General features: G+C 36.7%; 1 protein-coding gene across 2 annotated transcripts in view; it reads left to right on the top strand.

The window, feature by feature from the left end:
* Positions 1 to 20088, top strand: part of LNPEP (leucyl and cystinyl aminopeptidase) — a 54720-nt gene that overhangs the window by 21950 nt on the left and 12682 nt on the right. For both annotated transcript variants that reach the window (XM_027653101.1, XM_027653100.1), the window contains 9 exons: positions 2004 to 2844; positions 4926 to 5064; positions 7274 to 7405; positions 9972 to 10092; positions 10745 to 10899; positions 11223 to 11336; positions 13384 to 13515; positions 16110 to 16241; positions 18554 to 18714. In XM_027653101.1, the coding sequence (XP_027508902.1) occupies positions 2027 to 2844; positions 4926 to 5064; positions 7274 to 7405; positions 9972 to 10092; positions 10745 to 10899; positions 11223 to 11336; positions 13384 to 13515; positions 16110 to 16241; positions 18554 to 18714 (1904 nt within the window). In that variant the 5' untranslated portion in view covers positions 2004 to 2026. The remainder of the gene's footprint in view (positions 1 to 2003; positions 2845 to 4925; positions 5065 to 7273; positions 7406 to 9971; positions 10093 to 10744; positions 10900 to 11222; positions 11337 to 13383; positions 13516 to 16109; positions 16242 to 18553; positions 18715 to 20088) is intronic.

Below are 20088 nucleotides of genomic sequence, written 5' to 3'. Positions count from 1 at the left end.
ACTGCAGCTGCCAGCCTGAAGGGTGGCACATGAGCGCTGTAGTGGGAAATGCCACAGGGACAGGAAATTTCAGAAGCACTTTTGCCTAGGGCTTTGAACAGATAGCCTTCTGAAGTCAACTCCAGCCTCAGGTATCTTGTGACCCTACAGTGCCATTCCTAGTTAGAGCAGCATGTTTCCAATGGGACAAAGGGTAAGCAGGTAGATACAAATTCCAACAAATCCCTGCTCTTATGCATCTCCATGTCTCTTGTCCAGATTGGCTAGTGCACCTTTTTCTTACTGAATTTTGTGGGTTAAGATTTTTTATTTTCTTTTTTTTCTTATTTTAAGGCCTTTTAAGTGTTACAGCTACTGACACTATAGTCTTCTGAGTTTGTGGCCTGAAACAGGAAGTCTTGATACATGTTAGAGTAAATGCTGAGGACTCTAGTACATATGGTTTGAAAGTATTCTTGCCATCTTTTCTTTAAGATACTTTATTTTCACCTTTGCGAATTTCAGCCATATGAAAATCTGACTCTAATAAAATACAAAATAAAATAAATAATGTATTATAGGAACACTCGTATTCTAAAATATATAGAGATTGGCAAAATGTACGTTCTTATCAGAAATTAATAAAAGTTGACCCACTTTTCAGTATGTTTAGATCCAAAGAAAAATTCAGCTTTCTCATTCTGAAAACACAAAATATGGAAGATAGGGGTGCAATGGGATAGTTGTTCACTTGGCAGTAGACCTACATGTCTGAAAGATTAGTTTAATTTCTGAAGCCTTGCAGTTGAACAAAAGTTTTGTCTAGTCCCTTAGACAGAACTGTGACAGGAGAATAATTCAAATTAATTTCAAGCCTCTAAAAAGTTGATAGTGTGATTTCTTGAGCTTTTGGGAAAGAAATCACCATATAGATAGCTTTTCCATTTGAATGATTTCGCTTTCTAGTCAACTCTGCGGTGTCATAAGAAAAGCCAATCAGCATCTTTTCTGTGTTGTTTATGGTGATTTGGATTAAATACAATATGAAAACAAAGTTCCTTGCTGCTAAGTTAGCTACTTTTGGATGTCCATGTCCCATTCCCTATACAAAATTCCAACAGTGTTTTTGTTTTTTTCCACTTTCCACTGAGCAGATTAACTGAAAGATAAACTTTTACATAAACAAAGATAAACTTTTACATAAACAGTTACAGGTATGATCAGAATTTTCATTAAAATATAACTACATGCAGAATATGAGAGTATCTGATGCTTTTAGAATTTGGTATGAATTTCAATTCCTCACTTATGTTCAGTGATACATTATCTATTAAGGACAAATTTTATGGAGGCCAGCAGTTTGATTGGCACTGATTTACCTTCTTAGTTGCATGGACAGTTTAAAACACTGTACAAGCTAGATCTTTTATGAAGATCAATTTGAACTGTAATTTTTATACTGCTATTTTAATGTGAGAAATACATTTTTATAATTTTGGGGATGTGTGTGAAAAATGAAGTTTAAAAATGTCAAATGGATGTTTTATTTGTGTGGCTGCCAACACACTGGCAGATTTTCTCCTCTGCTAAAGAACTTAGTAACTAGTATATTTGGAAGCACCTCTAAGACTATATTGGCTACGGTGCTTTACCGTGCAACATAGAAAATAATCTAACTCAGATAATTGAGTCAAATACAAAAATAGGTTACTGGGGCAGAGGAAATGCAGCCAAGACAGTAACATAAGTGAACTGTGCAGTGATTTAGCTGATCTCCAGTTATGGTGCAAAACATTTACGATCATGCACAAGCATCCTTTTGAAGATACTGAAAGCAAAATTACACTAGGCAGAAAGGCACAGAAATATTTCCTGGAAACAAACCTAGGAGAGAAAATTGAAGAGGTCTTGGTGGCATGTGCTGTAAAAGTGTTTCCCACTCTGTAATTCGGTAAAGTATCTTTGAGGTATTATGCTCAAGCCTTTTGTTTGTGATGTAATATATATGGTTATTTCTTTTTCAGATCGAATTCAGTTACCCAGGAATATGATTGAAAACAGTATGTTTGAAGAGGAGCCCGATGTGGTTGACTTGGCAAAAGAGCCTTGTTTACATCCCCTGGAGCCTGATGAAGTGGAATATGAACCAAGGAGCTCCCGTCTCTTGGTGCGTGGCCTTGGAGAGCATGAAATGGACGATGATGAAGAGGATTACGGGTCATCAGCAAAACTACTGGGGATGTCCTTCATGAACAGAAGCTCAGATCTGCAGAATAACATGTCTGCATATAGACAAAATCCAAATGGATCGTGCTCAGTGCCCTCTGTGAGGACCATGGTGGTTTGCACAGTTGTTTTTGTGATTGCAGTTTCGTTAGTAATAGTGATTTATCTTCTTCCCAAATGTACCTTTACCAAAGAAGGCTGCCATAGAAAAAATCACACAATGGAACTAATATACCCTTTGGCAACCAATGGAAAAGTATTTCCATGGGCAAAAATTAGGCTTCCTACTGATGTTGTACCACTGCATTATGATCTTGTCTTGCAGCCAAACCTAACTACTTTGAAATTTGCAGGCTCTGTAAGAATAGTGGTCAGCATCCTCCGGGTAACTCAGAAGATTGTACTTCACAGCTCAGGACTTAATATCACCAAGGCAACCATTACTTCATCACAAGGGCATCAAGCAAAGCCAGTTGAATTCCTGGAATATCCATTGCATGATCAGATTGCAGTCATGACTCCAGAGGCTCTCCTTGTAGGACAGAATTATACTATCAACATAGAATATTCATCTAATTTGTCGGACACCTACTATGGCTTTTACAAAATTTCTTACAAGGATGAGAATTCTAAGCAAAGGTATGCCCACAAATGCAGCTTCTCTCTTCTGTCCCTTCTAGGCTGTGCTTTGGTAACAAAAAGGGTTGGGGGTTTTATCAGACGTTTTCTACAACTTATTCCTATTGAGAAATATCAATCTTTATAATCTATCTGAAAAATGTCTTTCATGGGTGAGTTCATTAAGTCAGGGCAACCTCTCCTACAGTGGAACGTAGTGCAGTATAGGGGTTGTAGGTAGTTGTAGTGTGGCTTTTGGTTTGTTTAATTTTTAGTTTTTCTCTTTTGAAATCCTTCCCACATCTCTCAAGTCCTTGAGTCTCAAGACACGAACAAGGGGAACAAAGTCCCATCATTACAGGAGGAGATCAGGTTCAAGACTGTTGGAAGAACCAGGACACTCAAGTCCATGGGCCTCAGTGAGATGCACTGCACAGTGTTAGGGGAACTGGCAGATGTTGTTGCCAAGCCACTCTCAATCATATTTGAAAAGTCATGGCAGTCAGGCAAAGTCCAGGGAAACATAACATTCATTGGCCTCTTCCTGAAACTGTGGGTTTTTTCTAGCCTGATGTAGTTGAAATTTTCTTTTCTTCTTGTATTTACTGTAGTAGAAAGAGAATGTGTGATCACAGAGGAAAAATATGACCTATAAGTTCGTTCTTGAGTTTCTGTCCCCCTTTGGTCCAATGCTACCTACTTGTGTTCAGGAACAGGATGTAGCACATGTTTTAACCTGTATGCTTTTCAGTAAATCTGTTTCAGGTAACTCTTTGCTGCTGTCAACACTGCCGTTGCCTTGCCTGCCTCTTCTATTTGCAGAGGCATTGTCTCTGTGTGCCTAATGTCTGTGCTTTTACAAATGCAGACTATTCTGACAACCTCTGTTGTTACTGTATTTTCTGTATAAAAGTCAAGCTGTCAAGCTGATTTTGCTAGAAAATGTATTTTCTTCTAGTTTAGTTTTACTTTATTTTAAAGATGTTTTATACTGTCACAAAAATATAAAAAAAAATATAAAATGGCAAAATAGCTCACTGTTGCCAGAAGCAAAATAAAAAATTAATAAGTTGGGCCGTACTTATAATTTTTTGCGGAATGATTCTTTATTATTTGTTTTTCTTCTGTAAAATCGTGGAGTAAAACTCCACCGACTTGTCAGGAGGAAGAGAAGAGTGAGAAGTTGAAAGCAGGCATGGAGTTTAGTCTTATGAATTGTCAGCAGTGTGCCTTCTCAGAAAAGTTGTACGTCTAAAAATGTTGGAGTCATAGTGTGGAACAAATAAACCCCCAAAAAACTTGTGGGTAACTTGGCAGTAGGTAACAAAACAAAAAGGGGGAAAAAAAAAAAAAGCAGTGTGAACCACTGCTCTCTCCACTGTTTAGCTCCAGTAGATACACAACTTCAATTAGTAAGCTTCTCATTGAACTCCTGTTGTTCTCTTGCAGGAGCAGAAGTCAGAGATGCTCACTATCAAAAGCCATAGTTTCTGCAACTAGTTAGTATAAAAATACTACATTAGTAATGTACACTGCTGAGAAGTCTGTGATATGACTGACTTTTGGATGGGAGACAAGGCACTGCATGAACTTAGACAGAATCCATCTCCTAGCCAGCACAGGGAGCAGGCATACATTTGGTTGAGCTGTGGGAGCATCTGCAGGAAATGGCATGGCAATTAGATGAAAAAACTTCCTTGTAGTCCTGTCTGCTGCTGAGGTTTCAAAACTCTTGTTTAGTGGGCACGCCCTCTAACTTCATTTTTCAATCTCCTTTTTGTTCCTCCTTTCTGGAAACTGGCTGGCTTATATTTTGGTGATTGTTCTGTAATTGTGTTATTCCAAATGTATTTTCCTTTGTTCAGAAAGCAAAAATCAACCAAGCAAGATTACTCCTCAAATAAATACAGTACTGAGTTTTAAAAAAACTGTTAATGAAATGTTTATTCTGGCTGGACCAACCTTGTAATTTACAATTCAAAATGCTACTTCCACAACAAGCTCTCAGAAGGTTCAGGAGAGAAATTACTATTTTATCTTAAATAAGCTACGTTTGTCCTTTCCATATTTCTTATTTTGCTCTTCTCTACTCTTCCCATTAGGTGGTTTGCAGCAACTCAGTTTGAGCCTCTGGCAGCAAGGTCTGCTTTTCCATGCTTTGATGAACCTGCATTTAAAGCTACTTTTTTAGTCAAGATCAAAAGAGATGAGAAACTTTCCACTCTGTCAAATATGCCAAAGGTACATGCTTTTGTAGAGGAATTCTAGTAGAGCTGCTGCTTAGGTAATCTGTTTAACTGCTTTTGATTGTGTTTTTATTGCATTAATGTCCAGGGAATTGACTAATAACGCCAAGGTCATGGGTTCAGTCTCCTGTATGGGCCATTTACTTAGGAGCTGGGACTTGGTGATCCTTGTGGGTCCTTTCCAACTCAGAACATTCTGTGATTCTGAGACTTGAGTGGATAAGCTATAAAGTGTATGACTGAGAAACAGGTGTTTTATTCCAATCTCAAAAGCTTGAACTTTCTAGAGAAAACAACTGTTCAATGCAGTGCATGGTGTAGGATGTTGCTGTCGGACAGTTAAATGGTTGAGGGATTCCTGTTGAAATTAAATGAGTGATTATTTTGCAGGAGTTTTGTTGGTGGTGATGTTGGTCTCAACTGCCTCAAGTTTTCTGTCCTTGCTAACTATCTTTACCAGTAGTTTGTGTAACTAGCACCAACTCTGTGAAAGATATGCCTGATCTTGAAGGTCACACTTCTGTACCTAAACAAGGGGAAGTGAGGTGTGAATACAGAGTCAACTCCAGATTGAGGGATCTGAAATTCCTTCAGTTAGATCTTTTCAGGCAAAATCTTGTAAGAGCATATCTGAATTTTATGATGATGTTTTATGCCATTAAGCCTTTGGACAAGCCTTTATAGAAGCCTAATTTATTCAAACAGACCAGCAAGACTAACACTTTCTAGTCTGTGTGAACTAGGTCCTCTCTCATCAAAACGTTACCACAATTTATCACCCAAAAGAAACTCAATGCTGACATTGATCTAACCCATAATGAAAAAAATTACACCCCTGTTGTTGGTGGGACATGCATGTGCACTGTGCAGCTTGTGCTCTAGAAAGTTGTCTAAAGCTCAGGTGCTGATGCAGCTACCTTGTTTTTGAAAACGCAGCTAATGGTTGCAATCTTGTGGAATAATATCTTTTCACAGTGTACAAATATTTATGTTCCTGGATTTGTGTTGATACTTTAGAATTACTTTAACTTTAACTTTAGAGTTGCAGCACTTTAGTTTACATCCAGAGCTAAGAGCACTTTATTTGCTGTTCTTTTCTTCACTGAGATTCTGGTGGACCACTCTTGTATTTTATGTAAAACAAGGAAGGGTGCTCGCTCATTCTCTTCTGCTAGGAGCTGGACAAGTGCCTAAGGCATCTCTCAACAACTTGCCTAGTCCTTCATGTGCAGAAAGTAAATGATGGTTTACCATTGCTGCATGTTTGTAGCAGACATTCTGAGATAATTGTCCATACTCTATGAGCAAGAGATCTCAGAAGCAGGCCCTGTCAGCTAGCATGTGCATCACTAACAAGGCAATGTATAGTGGCTGACACATTAAGGATAGAAATAAACTGTGTGGTTTGGGCTTATGGTGTTACTGTTTGTGGGTTTGTTTGGTTGGGTTTCTTTCTTTTTTTTAAAATGAGGATAACTGATTTTTTTTTAACCAGTTAAACCAGTTTAACCAGACTAATATTAAAGAAAACCTGCGTACCAAAAGTTAATTTGAGATACACTGTGGTATCTTATTTCAGAAGACTGACCACTCAGTTACTTTTGACTGTGTATGTTTAAACTGGGCATGATTTTGCTTTCAACTAACTGGAATCATAGATTTTTCCCCAGTTTTTTTAAATGCAATTTCTTTCAGTTTTTAAGAGTGAATGTGAGGGGTATTGTGCTCTGTTTTAAAATAATTAATGATTCTAGTTACCTAGTTTTGAAGAGACTTCTAAGAAGAGACAAATATGTAACTCATGCAATACCAGTATTTTTAGTAGGCTATTCTGAACTATGTCTCTGATCTAGCCTAGAACTCCCTTGAATTAATGCTAGTCTTTATGTTGACTTCGGATTATACTGGGACTTTTAAGTGTGAATTAAATTAGATGGACTGTTTCTCCAACAATGTAGTTGTTTGGTAATACTTCATAATAAAGCTTGACAAATAATTTTTGGGTAGGCTTAAATGTTTGTTTTCTTCTTAAGTTTGTTACACTGTTGTAAGTATCATCTGTCCCACTGAAATATAACCAAAATATGAAGATATTTGTGTAAATTTGCCTGTAAATTGTTCCTAGCATGAATTATTTAACATTGATTCCTTGTATGTCTTAGTGTTCTTTTGCCTGCATTAATAATATTTAATTTCACCTGCAGAAATCCACTACTCCTGTGACAAATGGAATTGTTCAAGATGAGTTTTTTGTGAGTTTGAAGATGAGCACCTATCTAGTAGCTTTCGTTGTTGCAGACTTGAAAAACATCAGTCAGGAAACTAATGGGAGTCTGGTATGTGTTTGTTTCACTTTTTCTGCATCACCTGCCCAACCAGCCTACCAAAACAAAACAGAAAGATTCCCAAACCAACAAGCAAACTCTGTTTTCTTTTAAATTTACATTTTTTTCTTGGTTTTATTTTACTCATTATAGGTAGGGAACAAAAGCCATATATTGTAAGTTGAACTGAGTTCAGGGCTTATATCAGGCCGTGAATATTTTTACAGCAAGGGGCTCAGCATCAGATCTTGTTAACGAGGGAAATTTACAAAATGTAAAATTCCTAAGAGCTGTTAGAGCTGGAAACTTTAAACTCTTTGTTTCGCTGCTTCATCTGTGAGCAGTAATGTCATGCAAGCCAAGAGTTGTTCTTAGGATGTAAAGAAACGTTACAGTTTACAGGAACACCTACACTTGGTTTAAAGCAGTGTCACAAGTATTTTCTGTACCAGCAAAGATAACCTACCTTAAGAAACCCATCCCCTGCAGTAAAGCAAATTTAGGCTGATTTTAAATCCACATTTAGTTACTTAAATGCAATTACTTCATCGTGAAGGTTTTGTTTTTCCAAAGGTTCAAAAAAATCAAACAGTTGGTCCTGTTTGATCTTTGTGCTTTGCAAGGATGTGACCTGTTTCTACGTGTGCAATTAGAGTAACTAAAGAAAAAACATGGTAATATTAGGAGTTGCTTCTTCATCTTGTTTTAGAAAGTGCAGAAGTTTCATGACAGCAATAACTTTCATGACTCTCTAGCAGGAACTTTCCCTTTGTGGTGAAATGTCATTATGTACCTAGAAAGAGCCAGAGGGAATAGTGCTAGTAGCACTGCAGAAGAAGAAGCCCTCACTTTAATCCTATATACACAAAGGCTTTGATTCTCATTTAGACAAATATTTCTGTATACAGCTGAATGGAACAGACGGTTTAACTTTTTTTCCCCCCTTGTGGCTACTATTCAGGTCTGTATTTGAAGTGTGTTCTGGTAAAACCATATAACCAGTTCTTTGAGGCAAAAAACTTTTTAGCTTATTAAAAATACTTATTACGTTCTAAAAAAAATTTATTTACTTACTTATTTACTATTATTTTTATTTATTAATATTTTTAACTTCTTAAGAGTACTTACCAGCTTGAAGGGAGAATAAAAATGATCATACCAGAGTCCAGCTAGTGGGTTTTTCTGTTGCCAGCAGTGTCTAGTAGGCCAAGGAATTCAGTAAAAAGGAAGCATATAATGACATTTCCCATGAAATACAGACTCAAGATGCTTCTAGCAATTTGTCGCTGGGAGATTCAAAGCATTTGAGCTAAGCAGTTCACATGGAGTAAGTTTATTATCATGAATGCTCTAAGACAGCTTGGAATTGAAGTAAAGTTGCTTTTCTCAACTCCACAAGATCCTGGGGCTTTTTTATACTTTGGTTTTGAGCTTAATATGTGCAGCTAATAATACTTTTGAACTCCAGGAACACTAGGCTAGATTCTTACTTGTGTATGCTTCATTCAAACTCAAAAATCAAAAGGTCACCTTATCCATCTATTTGAAATGTCATTTGTTTACTAATTTGTATCAAAGTGAGAGGGACTTTTTTTTTTAAATGAAACTGGAAAATTGATCTCCACATATTTTTGCTTTTGTTAATGAGAGGGTGTCCTAAACCTCAGCCGACCTGTAACCTAATCAAAGTTGTTTTCTTGATACAGACAATTCAACATGAATAGAGGGAGACTATAACCTCTCAGTTTTTATGGATGCTTCTTGCATCATGTCTGATGTGGCCCTACCTTAGATAGGGAAATGGAGCTTTATGCCAGTTATTGTTTCTTGAGAGAATTTCTGGCAGGTTGCACCAGTGTTATCATAATGATAGTGATACTAAAAGTAGCAGAGACAAACCTCTTAACCCCAGTCTGTAGGTGTTAAAAAGGTCATTCTTTATTCAGCATGCTGGTTGTTCAGAGGATAGCTCCTCTAACTGAACATACTGAATAACAGACAGATAGGCCTTTTTATTACCCATACTGTTTACATAGTCATTAGATACTCTCACTTACCTAATAAATATTCATTAGCTTGCTTTACATAGTCACACCCTTGGTGGAAGTCCTTTTTTGGTCCTTCTGCATCTTCTTTTGACATCTTGACCTCAGTTCTGGAGCAGGCAGAGCGTCATAGCATTTCACCGCCGAAAACTGTAACATTTGTTCTTTATCTTATTTGGGTACACAAGAGTTTAGTTTACATCCATTGTTTGAGTTACATCCTTTGTCTGATTCTCTAGGACTTTTCTAGGATTATATTATTCCTTATTTGGGCATTCTGGGATACTGTGAGTAAATTGTGTGTGAATTGTTCTTGCATACACATTGGTCAGTTAGACACTGTGCCTGTATTTTGGCTAGTTAATAAGCTCTTTCAAGAAAAATTAGCTTTTTATTGACAGCTTGTGTTTGTAATTTATGAGTGTACTGCCAAAACTGTGTCCTGCCTGTTTCAGGAACTCCTTCCAGCTCCTCCTTCAGTTCCAAATCTTCTGTAGCTATAAGTTTCAAAATATTTTCTCTGTTTGGACTAGGTATCTGTCTATGCAGTACCACAGCATCTGAACCAAGTTGGGTATGCCCTAGACACAGCGGTGAAACTTCTGGAATTTTATCAGAAGTACTTTTTAATGAAATACCCTCTTGAAAAATTAGGTAAGTTCTTTTGAACTTTTTTTAAACATAAGAAGAAACCCTAACCTGAAAAATGCGTGGGAATTTTCATTAAAAAAACCCCAAAAGTATTACAACTATGAAATTATTAAAATAATTTTAAAAAATCATTACATGTTTGACTGAGTGCAAGTATTAAGCGAGTCCCAGGCTGGAAAGTTTTTGTGAGCTTTTGGAACCAGATTGCTTAAACTTGTACATAAACAGCATCAAATAAATAATTCTGTGTGAATTTAACTTGGTAGTGAGATAATTCTCAGTCTGTGAACCATGTTCTAAAGTGCAAGATCTGCAGCCTGACTTCTCTGCATGCATTAGTTTGACTGGAAAGATAGCGAAATATAGTTTTCTAAGACACTACTTTCAGTAGGGGCCACCCCATTTCCTTATTACTTTTGTTCATGCAGGATCCATAGGGAGTGTCTCTGAAGTGCTTTAAGTTTCTTGTGTCAGAGTACTACTAGAGAAACAGGATTATTAATCTCAGGCTTTTTGCTTGAGTAGTGAGTGTATGTTCACACCACAGGATTTAAATAATGAGGTTTTTATTGATTATGTAATATAAAAGGTAGGCTTGAAGGACAGAATTGCTTTAACAAGCAATTTTCAAAAGCTTCTTTCAAATCCTTTCCAGATCTGGTAGCAATTCCTGATTTTCAGTCCGGTGCGATGGAAAACTGGGGCTTGATCACCTTCCGAGAAACAACACTCTTGTTTGACAATAATACTTCTTCAGCAAGGGACAAGAAGTTAATAACTGCAGTGATAGCACATGAGCTTGCCCATCAGGTACTAGACTGGGAAGATTACTGTTTTCTCCTTTTTTGTTTGTTTGGTTTTTTTAAGTGCAATCCTGTCCTTAAATTCACCCCTCCCCTGACTGTGACTGGGTTGTGCACTGCATCTGTTCAGAAAACCTGCAGCTGTATTTTCTACAGCACGACAGGCAGAGTGCAACCACCGTGACGTACCTGGGGAGTTGTGCCTGCAGAAACATTACCGTGGTTTTGGCTGAACTTGATTTTACCACAAGATAAGAGGATGGATGGAGCGGTAGTGTACTCGTTTGATTTTAATTCTAGGAAAACAATGATGGTTTTGGTCTTTCATAGTGGTTTGGCAATCTAGTAACTATGGAATGGTGGAATGATCTCTGGCTGAATGAGGGATTTGCCACTTTCATGGAATACTTTGCCATGGAGGAGATTTTTCCAGAATTACATTCAGTAAGTACTTTCTGTAACTATACTTTACCTTCACTATTATCTGTTTTTAATGCTGCCTGTAAAGCACTGATACTTACATTCACTGTGGGCACCATTGGGATCATGCTACGTCTTTGCTTTGGCACTCTCATTATGGTGAAAGTGGCTTCGAGAAGGATACATTGTTTTTGTGATTATTTAATATTTTTGCTTTATTTTGCTAGTAGTCTACATTGGAGTCTACTACTTAGTGTAGGTTAAAGCATTCTGCACAAAATAGCAGGTGTTAAAAAGTGTAGGTGTCTGTATATCACATTATAACTTAATATTTTTAATAAACAAGTCCAAATATATTGTTGACCGAGTCTGTCTGCCTCTGCTTTTCCTGATAGACTTAGGAGGCTTTAGGTTACTAAATATGACTGGAGTAACTCCTGCCTTTCCATCATTGTCATACTTGCTTTTGTCTGAATCAGTTTGGGTTTCACAAGTCAGTGGACCTGGTAGTAAAGTATCAAATGGTCCCCCACAGAAAATTCTGATAGCGTTAACTTACACTTAGTAGTACAATGCACTGCTCCCATAGGCACTTCTGTTACCTATATGGCTGAAGGGTAGAATATTTTTTATATAATAGGATAGTGATTATTTAAAAACTCATTCAGGTACTAAGTGACCTAGATTTTCAGACTCTGGAAAACATGATGGATTCAAATTTGACCTTTCTTCTCCAAGGAAGTAATAACAACTATTGTTATAAACCATTCCTGTCGCTAAGAATCACAGAGAAATAAAGATTAGTGGAACTAAATGGAGGGGGTAGTGGAAAGACTAATTTGCATTTTGACTAAAGGTATCTCCTAGGAAAAGACATACCTGAGCTCTGAAATCAACTTCTGGGTGTGTTTGTGTGATTTGCGTTAGTCATGGGATTAAACACCTGATGTGTACTGACTGTTTCCTGCTTGATGGATTGTGTCCTTCTCAGCATTCAGAATTAAGTGTGATTTTTGATTTCTTAAATCACTCTGTTAGTATTAAGAAACTTGGGTTGCTAATACGGTTCAGTAGAACTCCTTCTCAGCACTGGGTGTTTCAAAAGTTTTTCATTTGGCTTGGCTTGGTTGTTCAGTTCGATTGTCACTAAAAGTATGCTTATATAGGTATTCTACTTGTTGGGTGCATATGTGCTGAGGGCAGGACACAAAACTAGCATCCCATTTCAACAAGGACACATCTAACACCTGCATACTTCATTCTGAAAGGTACCTGACAAGGTGCCTTCACCAATATTTCATTGCACCACTTGATGGTGCCAAAATGTGTTTTGGTAAGGAAAAAAAAAAAATCACCCAGAACGTCTCCATTTAAGAATAGCTTTCAAGTTTTCAACTTTAATTTTTATTGTGTTTCACACAGGTTGTAAATTTTTTAACTTTTTTTTTTTTTTAATTTTTTGTAACTCTCTACTGCATAGAGAATTGTTTGCTCATCTTGATGAAATGAAATGGACTAATGACAACTAATATGGTACAGTCAGCTTGTTTACAATGTTTGGGATTTTCTTGTTCTGGTACCAATGTAAAAATAAAATTCAACTATCTTCATTCTAGAAGAAAGAAGTAAGAGACCTTGGTAATCACTAGATAAGGTGCTGTTTACATTCTCACAGACATCACTGTAGTGAGTAATTTCTCTAGACTTCATGCTGAAAGCATACTAAAGTCATGTTTTTGTATTCCCTGTGTCCTGTAAATGAACTGAAAACACTGGTGAGCCAAATCTGAAATGTGACACACACTTTATTTAGAAGGTGTAGTTTTTTTGTCTAGTGCCAATGATGCATTTATATGAGACAGGAGCTTAAGGGTCTGGATAATGATGCAAACTCAAAGGTGAGATTCCACTCTTAAAATATGGCAGGGAAAGAGTAGATTGTATAAATGCTACCCCTGATAATTCTGTTGCTACATAGAGCAATGGAAGAGCAATGCAGAGACAACTTTTACTTTCCTGCTTACCATGTGAGCTCCTGCTTCCTAAACACTTATAAGTGTTTCTCTTCTAGGATGAAGATTTCCTTAATTTAATTTTCAAGGCTATGATGAAGGATTCCTTGAATTCTTCACATCCAGTCTCTTCTGCTGTTCAGTCTTCAGAGCAAATAGAGGAAATGTTTGATGCACTTTCTTATATCAAGGTAACTGTAAAAATATTTGGAAGCATTTGAAAAATTACGTAGTAGCTATTGAAAACATGAATGTGGAATCATGAGCAAGCAGGCATGTATTGGCAAACGTTTGGGGGTTATTTACACCTAATACAAACAATGCAGGATTTCTCAGTAATGTTTCTGACCATCTACGTAGCTTTCAGTTAGGAAAATATTATGTGTGTGTATTTGTGTTCTTACTTAATATCTTGGTGAATGCTTCAGCACAAAGTATAATACTCATGAAGATGTAAGTATCTTTATCTACTGGGTGAAGTGACATATCCAGTTAGACATTTATTCTTTTTCCGATAGCAGACTGTAACAAATGCTTAAGAAAAGAGTAACGACAAAACATTTGTTGAAGTAATCACTCCTTCTTATACTCTCCCTGCTTTAAAAAAGTCCCAGTATTTTAAAGACTTCCTGGACTGGAGGCTTGCCTCTGAAATGTAAAATTATTTTACTGCATGTCCTAGTTGTCTGACAGTTGAATATTTCTAATGTCTAGTGAGGGTTGTGTGTGAGGCTTATGTTATTAAAACTTCACAGTGCCTCATGTAAAAATGCATAAGAGAAGAAATACCTGTACTTGCAAAATTTTTATTCACACTGTCTCAGGTTTTAGATTCTGCATCCCATGATTTTGGTAGTGTTGGAGGAAAGCCTTCTGTATGTTTTGGATTAGCTGACATTTTTTCCATCACTGTATTATACTGTGATTTAATTAGAAACCATGGGGACAGCTATTGTTTACTAGAAAATAATCAAATACTGACTCTTCCTCTGCCTGGTGGAATGCAGTTCCCATAAAAGTCTTGGTTTGTCTACTCTGATTTCTTTTGGCAAGTCTCAACTGATCAACACAAGTTGTCTGGCATCCTTGAGTAACCTGAGATGCCAGATAGACCTGCAATAGTGATGTGCTTCCGTTTATTTTGGACTCTTTTTAATGAACTACAAGAACAGAGATGTGTGATTTTCAGTTTACCTGGTGGCCCAATTGGAACTTCTCTATGTAATTTGAATGGAAATGTTCCCCAAGTGATTGGGTTGGAGGTTCAGTCAATTAGTATGCCGTTATATTTGGAGAATTGTTTTATTTATTGCTTCTAATAAGTACGTGCACATTCTGAATAGAATTGTACCAATCTACAGCTTTGAGTTTAAGAGCTAACCGAAAGAGGTTTTGCCCTTGCTTTGTCAGAAATGGTGTTTTCATCGCTGCTTTCTGTGTTTCAGAGGATTTCATTGCATAGCTTCTCATTCATGCATGCAGTCTTCATATTCCACTGCTTTTGACCCTGTAGCTTAGCTCTTGGCAATTTGAGTGAGAAGACACCTGCAATTTAGTCCCTAATCAGCTAAGGGTGGTCTGTTACTGAATTGTACAACTTAATTTGTTTTACTGTCCTGCCAACAGACACAGATTTGTAGGTGGCCTCTCCATTGTACTGTCTAGAATAGGAATTATTGCAGGGTATTATTTTTAGCTTGGCTGTTTTGCAGACTATCAGTAAATCTAGCACCCATGGGTGGGACAAAATCCACCTGCAACAACAGAGTGTTTGGAAGGATATGACAGTAAGAGAAACAAAGTGGCAGAGCTGTAGTTGAAGTATGGATGCATGAAGAAGAGGAAATTATGACCATATTATTAAAAAGTACAGTAGGGGCTGTTCCTGCAGTTTGATGACAATGAATAACCAGGCAGCCTTCAGTTTCCGGTAAGATGTTACTCAAATTCCAAAACTTGATTTTGGAATGCGTGAGAACAATACGTGATCTCTTTAAAATCATCTTTATTTCTTGTTCCTTTCTCAGAAACAGTGAGATTCCACTCTGAAAATATCAAGTGCACCTTTAAATGATTCATAATGTATGTCTCTGATCTGCACTCAGTTGTACAGTATGCAGGTCCTCAGGAGATTTACTTACTAGTGACTGTGAAGCATTCGTAGCCATTTTGATATTAAAACTACTCAATTACTATTTTTTTTTTTATAATAAAACATGGCTGTATCTAAACACTGTCAAAATGCACTTTTCATTCTCTAGTCAATTCCAGCCTACCAAGTGTATCTCATTTTTTTCCTGTACTTTCAGGTTTTTGGTATAACTGCAGATCATATGACTGTTAAACACTGTCTCACAAGTGCTGTTCTTACCATATAGATGAGTACTGGTAATGAAAAAGGGCAGTTAGAAGAGACTTATTAATAAGAAGACAATGTTTTTCAGATGATGTTAAATAGAAAAAATGTCAGCTTCTGCTAGCCTGTTGTATAACTGTAATTTGAGCCTTTAAAATATTTTTTTCCAAAGCAGCTGGGACAAATTTTCAAGCTGTATTAGTCTTTTGGTAACTGTGTTTGGAGTTTATGAAATATTAGAAGAATAACAAAATTGAAAAGAATAGCAACTGAGTTTAAAGTAATTATTCAAATTATATTGTTTGGAATAAAATCTCCAACTTCTGAGTTATTCTTCTACTGTGAAATAGCTACAATATGCATATGCTTTAGATGGTTCTGTAACTTTACTTTGCCAATTCATTTTCCTTTTTTTTTTCCTCCCTACAGGGGGCTTCACTTATTTTGATGCTGAAGCATTATCTCACAAAGGATGTTTTCCGAGCTGGCATTGAGGTATACTTGCATAATCACAACTATGGAACTGCTCGTAGTGATGACTTGTGGGACAGCATGAATGAGGTACCCATCTTTGACACACTGTTATTTTCTTTTTTTTTAAATTTCTTTAAGAGTGTCATTAATTTTTATTTATTTCCTTGTTTATGAAAGAAATAGGGTAATAGTCTGCAGGTGAATACAATGAAGTTTTTGCTCATCCTATTCCAAAGTTCTGTCATATAGATATGGAGATTCCTGTAGCTTCTAGGACTACACTGAATATCATCCCAAAAAAGCATTTTGAGTGGCTATGCACTGCCATGCATATCCACATGTGTGGACACATCAGTATGGACATATCTTCTCTAGAGTTACATTGGTAGTGTGTTAAGACCAGAATGAAAGTAATCCAATGCAGGACAAAATTTCCTTTCACGGAATAGCTGAACCCAACCTCGGCAAAGGTCTTGGTTTACTCTCTGCTACTATAACTTCATTTCAGTGATAGCTTCAGTTTCAGCAAGTGGTGTTGGAATTGTAGGAAAACAGATTGTAGGGGACAATTCAGTTCAGCAGCTCTCAAATTATAAGGCAGGCACAAGGCTGCATCTGATTTTAAAGTGAGTGTGTAGGGCTCAAGAAGGCAAGGGCTTGGGCAGAAGAAAGCAAAGGCTGTGGGAGTCAGGAAGGGCGGGAAGGAGGGTAGAGAAACAGCAGGAGTGAGAGGGCAAAGAAGGAGGATCCAGGGATCAGCCTGGATAACAGAAAAACAAGTCTATGATATTCCGCAAATTGACTGGCTCTTTTCCCCTTTTGCTCACATTAATTATGCCTAGGCTGAATGTGCTTGAAAATTCAAACCATAGAAGTGTCATTTTCTTTGAACATAAATTTTTGCATTAATTTTTCGCACGGCAAAATGCACATTCACTTCTTAAGTCTTAACCTTCTGTATGGAAATGGAACAGAAGCAATCCTGTCAATCATAGTTGGAGTGAAGATGAGAAAACTGCATGCTCACTAAAAGAAAAATCTGTAATATGGCAGGGAAACTTTTGTATGCATTGCCTGGAAGGAAAAAAAATGAAATCCATTTCTTGTGTTGCTTTCATTGGAGTTAGAAGCTGCTGTTCAAAGAAGAGGTGCCAGTAAAATAAATTATTGTCAATAAATTCTTGCTACTATGAACTATCAACCTATAATTTCTAATAATTACTTTAATTTCAGGTGATCTAGAAGGATTCTGTATGAGAATAGAATTATTTCAGTGGAGCAAATTTCAGATTTATTCGTGTCTCTGTACAGATTAGACACAAACCTTTCTGCTAGTCTTTGGGTAATGGACAGTGGGTAACACTAATGTAACATTGTAGTAATAATTAAAACTTGTGATAATAAGATAGAGAAAGAAGATTTAGCCAAGAGTGGGTTTGGGGGAGTATGTAGAAAGTAAAAAAAAAAAACAGGTAGTCCTCAAATTCTATAAATTTGAAGCTTTTGATAGAGAGTTGCTTCCTTGGATTTGAAACTCCTATTTAAAGTTTATAGCCATTCTTTACATAAATAATATAGTGTTTTCACATGAGGGTGAACTCTGCATGTTATTCCTTGAACAGAGAACAGTGTGCAGTAAGATGCTGATGAGGTAAACTAGAAAAAGGCACAGTAGAGGTTGGTAAAAGGTAAATGTAACTTGAATAATGATATATTAATTTTCCGTATTCCTGATAGCTCAGCCTAAACCACATTTTTGCATGTTGGGGGACGTATTATCTTTTTCTGGGTGTATGATGATCTCTGCTAATCAAGAGATATGTGGACATTATAAAGTACTTGTCCTTAGTGGGGATGTTGTAGTACAAAGAGTTCCTGGGAGATCAGAAGAGGTTGAAGGTTAAGCTATTCAAAGACTGGTAAGTGGGAGGGGAAAAAAAGAAAAAAAAAAAGTTATAAAGTCTATGTAGTTTTTGTGGTACAAACGCCATCACTTTATTTCAGATTCTAGTATTCATTTCATAATTAAAAGAAGATTTTTCAACCTGAAATACTCACATAATGTCATCATACCAATAAGGAACGAAGAAGAGTAAGGGGGAGCTTGGGAGCTTACTGTAACTTTCTATTTTGTGACACTCTCTCTCCACTCTTATTACATACCAGTTCAACCTACTTGATGTTTCCAATCTGTCTTTCCACTGTGTGGCTGGTATCCCCTCAATTTAAAATAAAAACCGCTTGCTCTTCTAAATTGTTGCTTATGAAATTTACAAGATCATTGTCAAATTGATTGTTTACAGATACAAAATCACGCTACAACTTAATTGCTAAGTTAAGAAGGAAGTAAAGTGTTCTCCATTTGCTATTTTCTTGTTACGTTATGGTTGTTTTTACAGATTACCAATGGAACGCTGGATGTGAAAAAAATGATGAGGACTTGGATTCTGCATAAAGGATTTCCTTTAGTCACAGTTGTCCGAAAGGGAAAGACTGTTTCTGTACAACAAGAGAAATTCTTGTATCGCGTGGAACCGGAAAATTGGACATCAGATGCAAGGTTATTACCTTCTTAATACCTTTTATCAATTAAAAGCAACTGCAGATATCTGTCTTAGATCTTGTACATCTGTCTCACTTGTGTTCAGGGGTTTTACTGTTTTCTTTGAAGGCGGGTAGTAACAGAGAATTTGGCACAGAAATTCACACATCTATAATACCTGCCTGAAGGTCGATGTCTGTTTCCACCCAAGCAACTGATAAGAGTCTGTGACATCCTTTGTAATCTGAGTTTCCTTTCCTGAAGCTTTTAAGCTTGATATAACGTGTTGGTTTTTAACACCAAAAGGCAGATCTCATTGGTAAAGGTTTCTTCTAATTTAAGAAAGTTTTGAGTGAATAACAAGAATGTGAAGAAAGGCAGGTTGCAGAAGTTTACAGAAGTTACAGATGCATATGTCCTACTTTAGACCCTCTGCTTCTTCCTGCCAAAATTCAGTGTACATCTTGGGCTTCGTTAGAAGGTAGAGAAGCTAGAACCAAAGCCATCTTGGCTTCAGAATTTTAAGATGGCAATACCACATGACAACAAATGACTGAATATATAACAGAGGCAATATCCATTTTACCAAAACCTAAAAGGAAGTACATATGCACATACTGAAGAAGCAAAGATGTGGCAGTTGCTAATTTTAAAATTTAGTTTGCTATGAATACAACTTACATTATGAATCTCAACAGTGTTTTAGTATTTTACAAACTAAAATATGTAAATGTGAATTCTCTGAGGATTTTGCACATTTTATTCAGCTGTTTGAAGTTTTAACAGGAGCTGAGTCCTTTACATCATCTTGCAGAAAACTAGGCCTCTGAAGGAAATTTATCTCTTGAAAAGTAGGAAGTAACAGGGCTCTACTTTGTTTTTGTGATGTGAAGGAAGAAAAGCAATGTGTGGTTAAAAGGTAATGGAAGAAGGGAAGGATTGTTAGGCTTGGTAGTTTTTCTTTTCTAGTTGATCTCAACTTGGGTCGTGCATGAAAAGGTTTTGAAGAAGAGCATTCCATGTGAGTCATACACAGAAGGAGTCCCTGTCAAAGTTAGCTTAACATGTGCAACTTCTTTCATCCTACTCAAAGTGTTTTCTCTAAAGAGCCAAGTCCTTATTATCTTTTTGATCCTCCTTAGCATTTATTCTTCCCGCTTGCAGTTCAGAGAAAGCCTTTGTGGTATGCAATTAATTATGGTTTATATTACCATGATGTGGAATTTGAGTCTAGTACTTCAACTTTTTTTTTTTAATTAAAATTTGAAAAATTTCATGAAAACAGAACATTGGACTGAGGTGAAAATAATACTAAATGAATTTCTGATACAGCCAGGGATTTCCTGTCCATATGATTTTGGACAAGCTACTTAGCATGCTGGAATAGAGAAA

Source organism: Corapipo altera, unplaced genomic scaffold, assembly GCF_003945725.1.
Source record: "Corapipo altera isolate COAL_440 unplaced genomic scaffold, ASM394572v1 61305, whole genome shotgun sequence".
Classification (NCBI taxonomy): domain Eukaryota; kingdom Metazoa; phylum Chordata; class Aves; order Passeriformes; family Pipridae; genus Corapipo; species Corapipo altera.
Note: the sequence above shows the minus strand (reverse complement) of the source record. Positions and strands in the feature narration are given on the sequence as shown.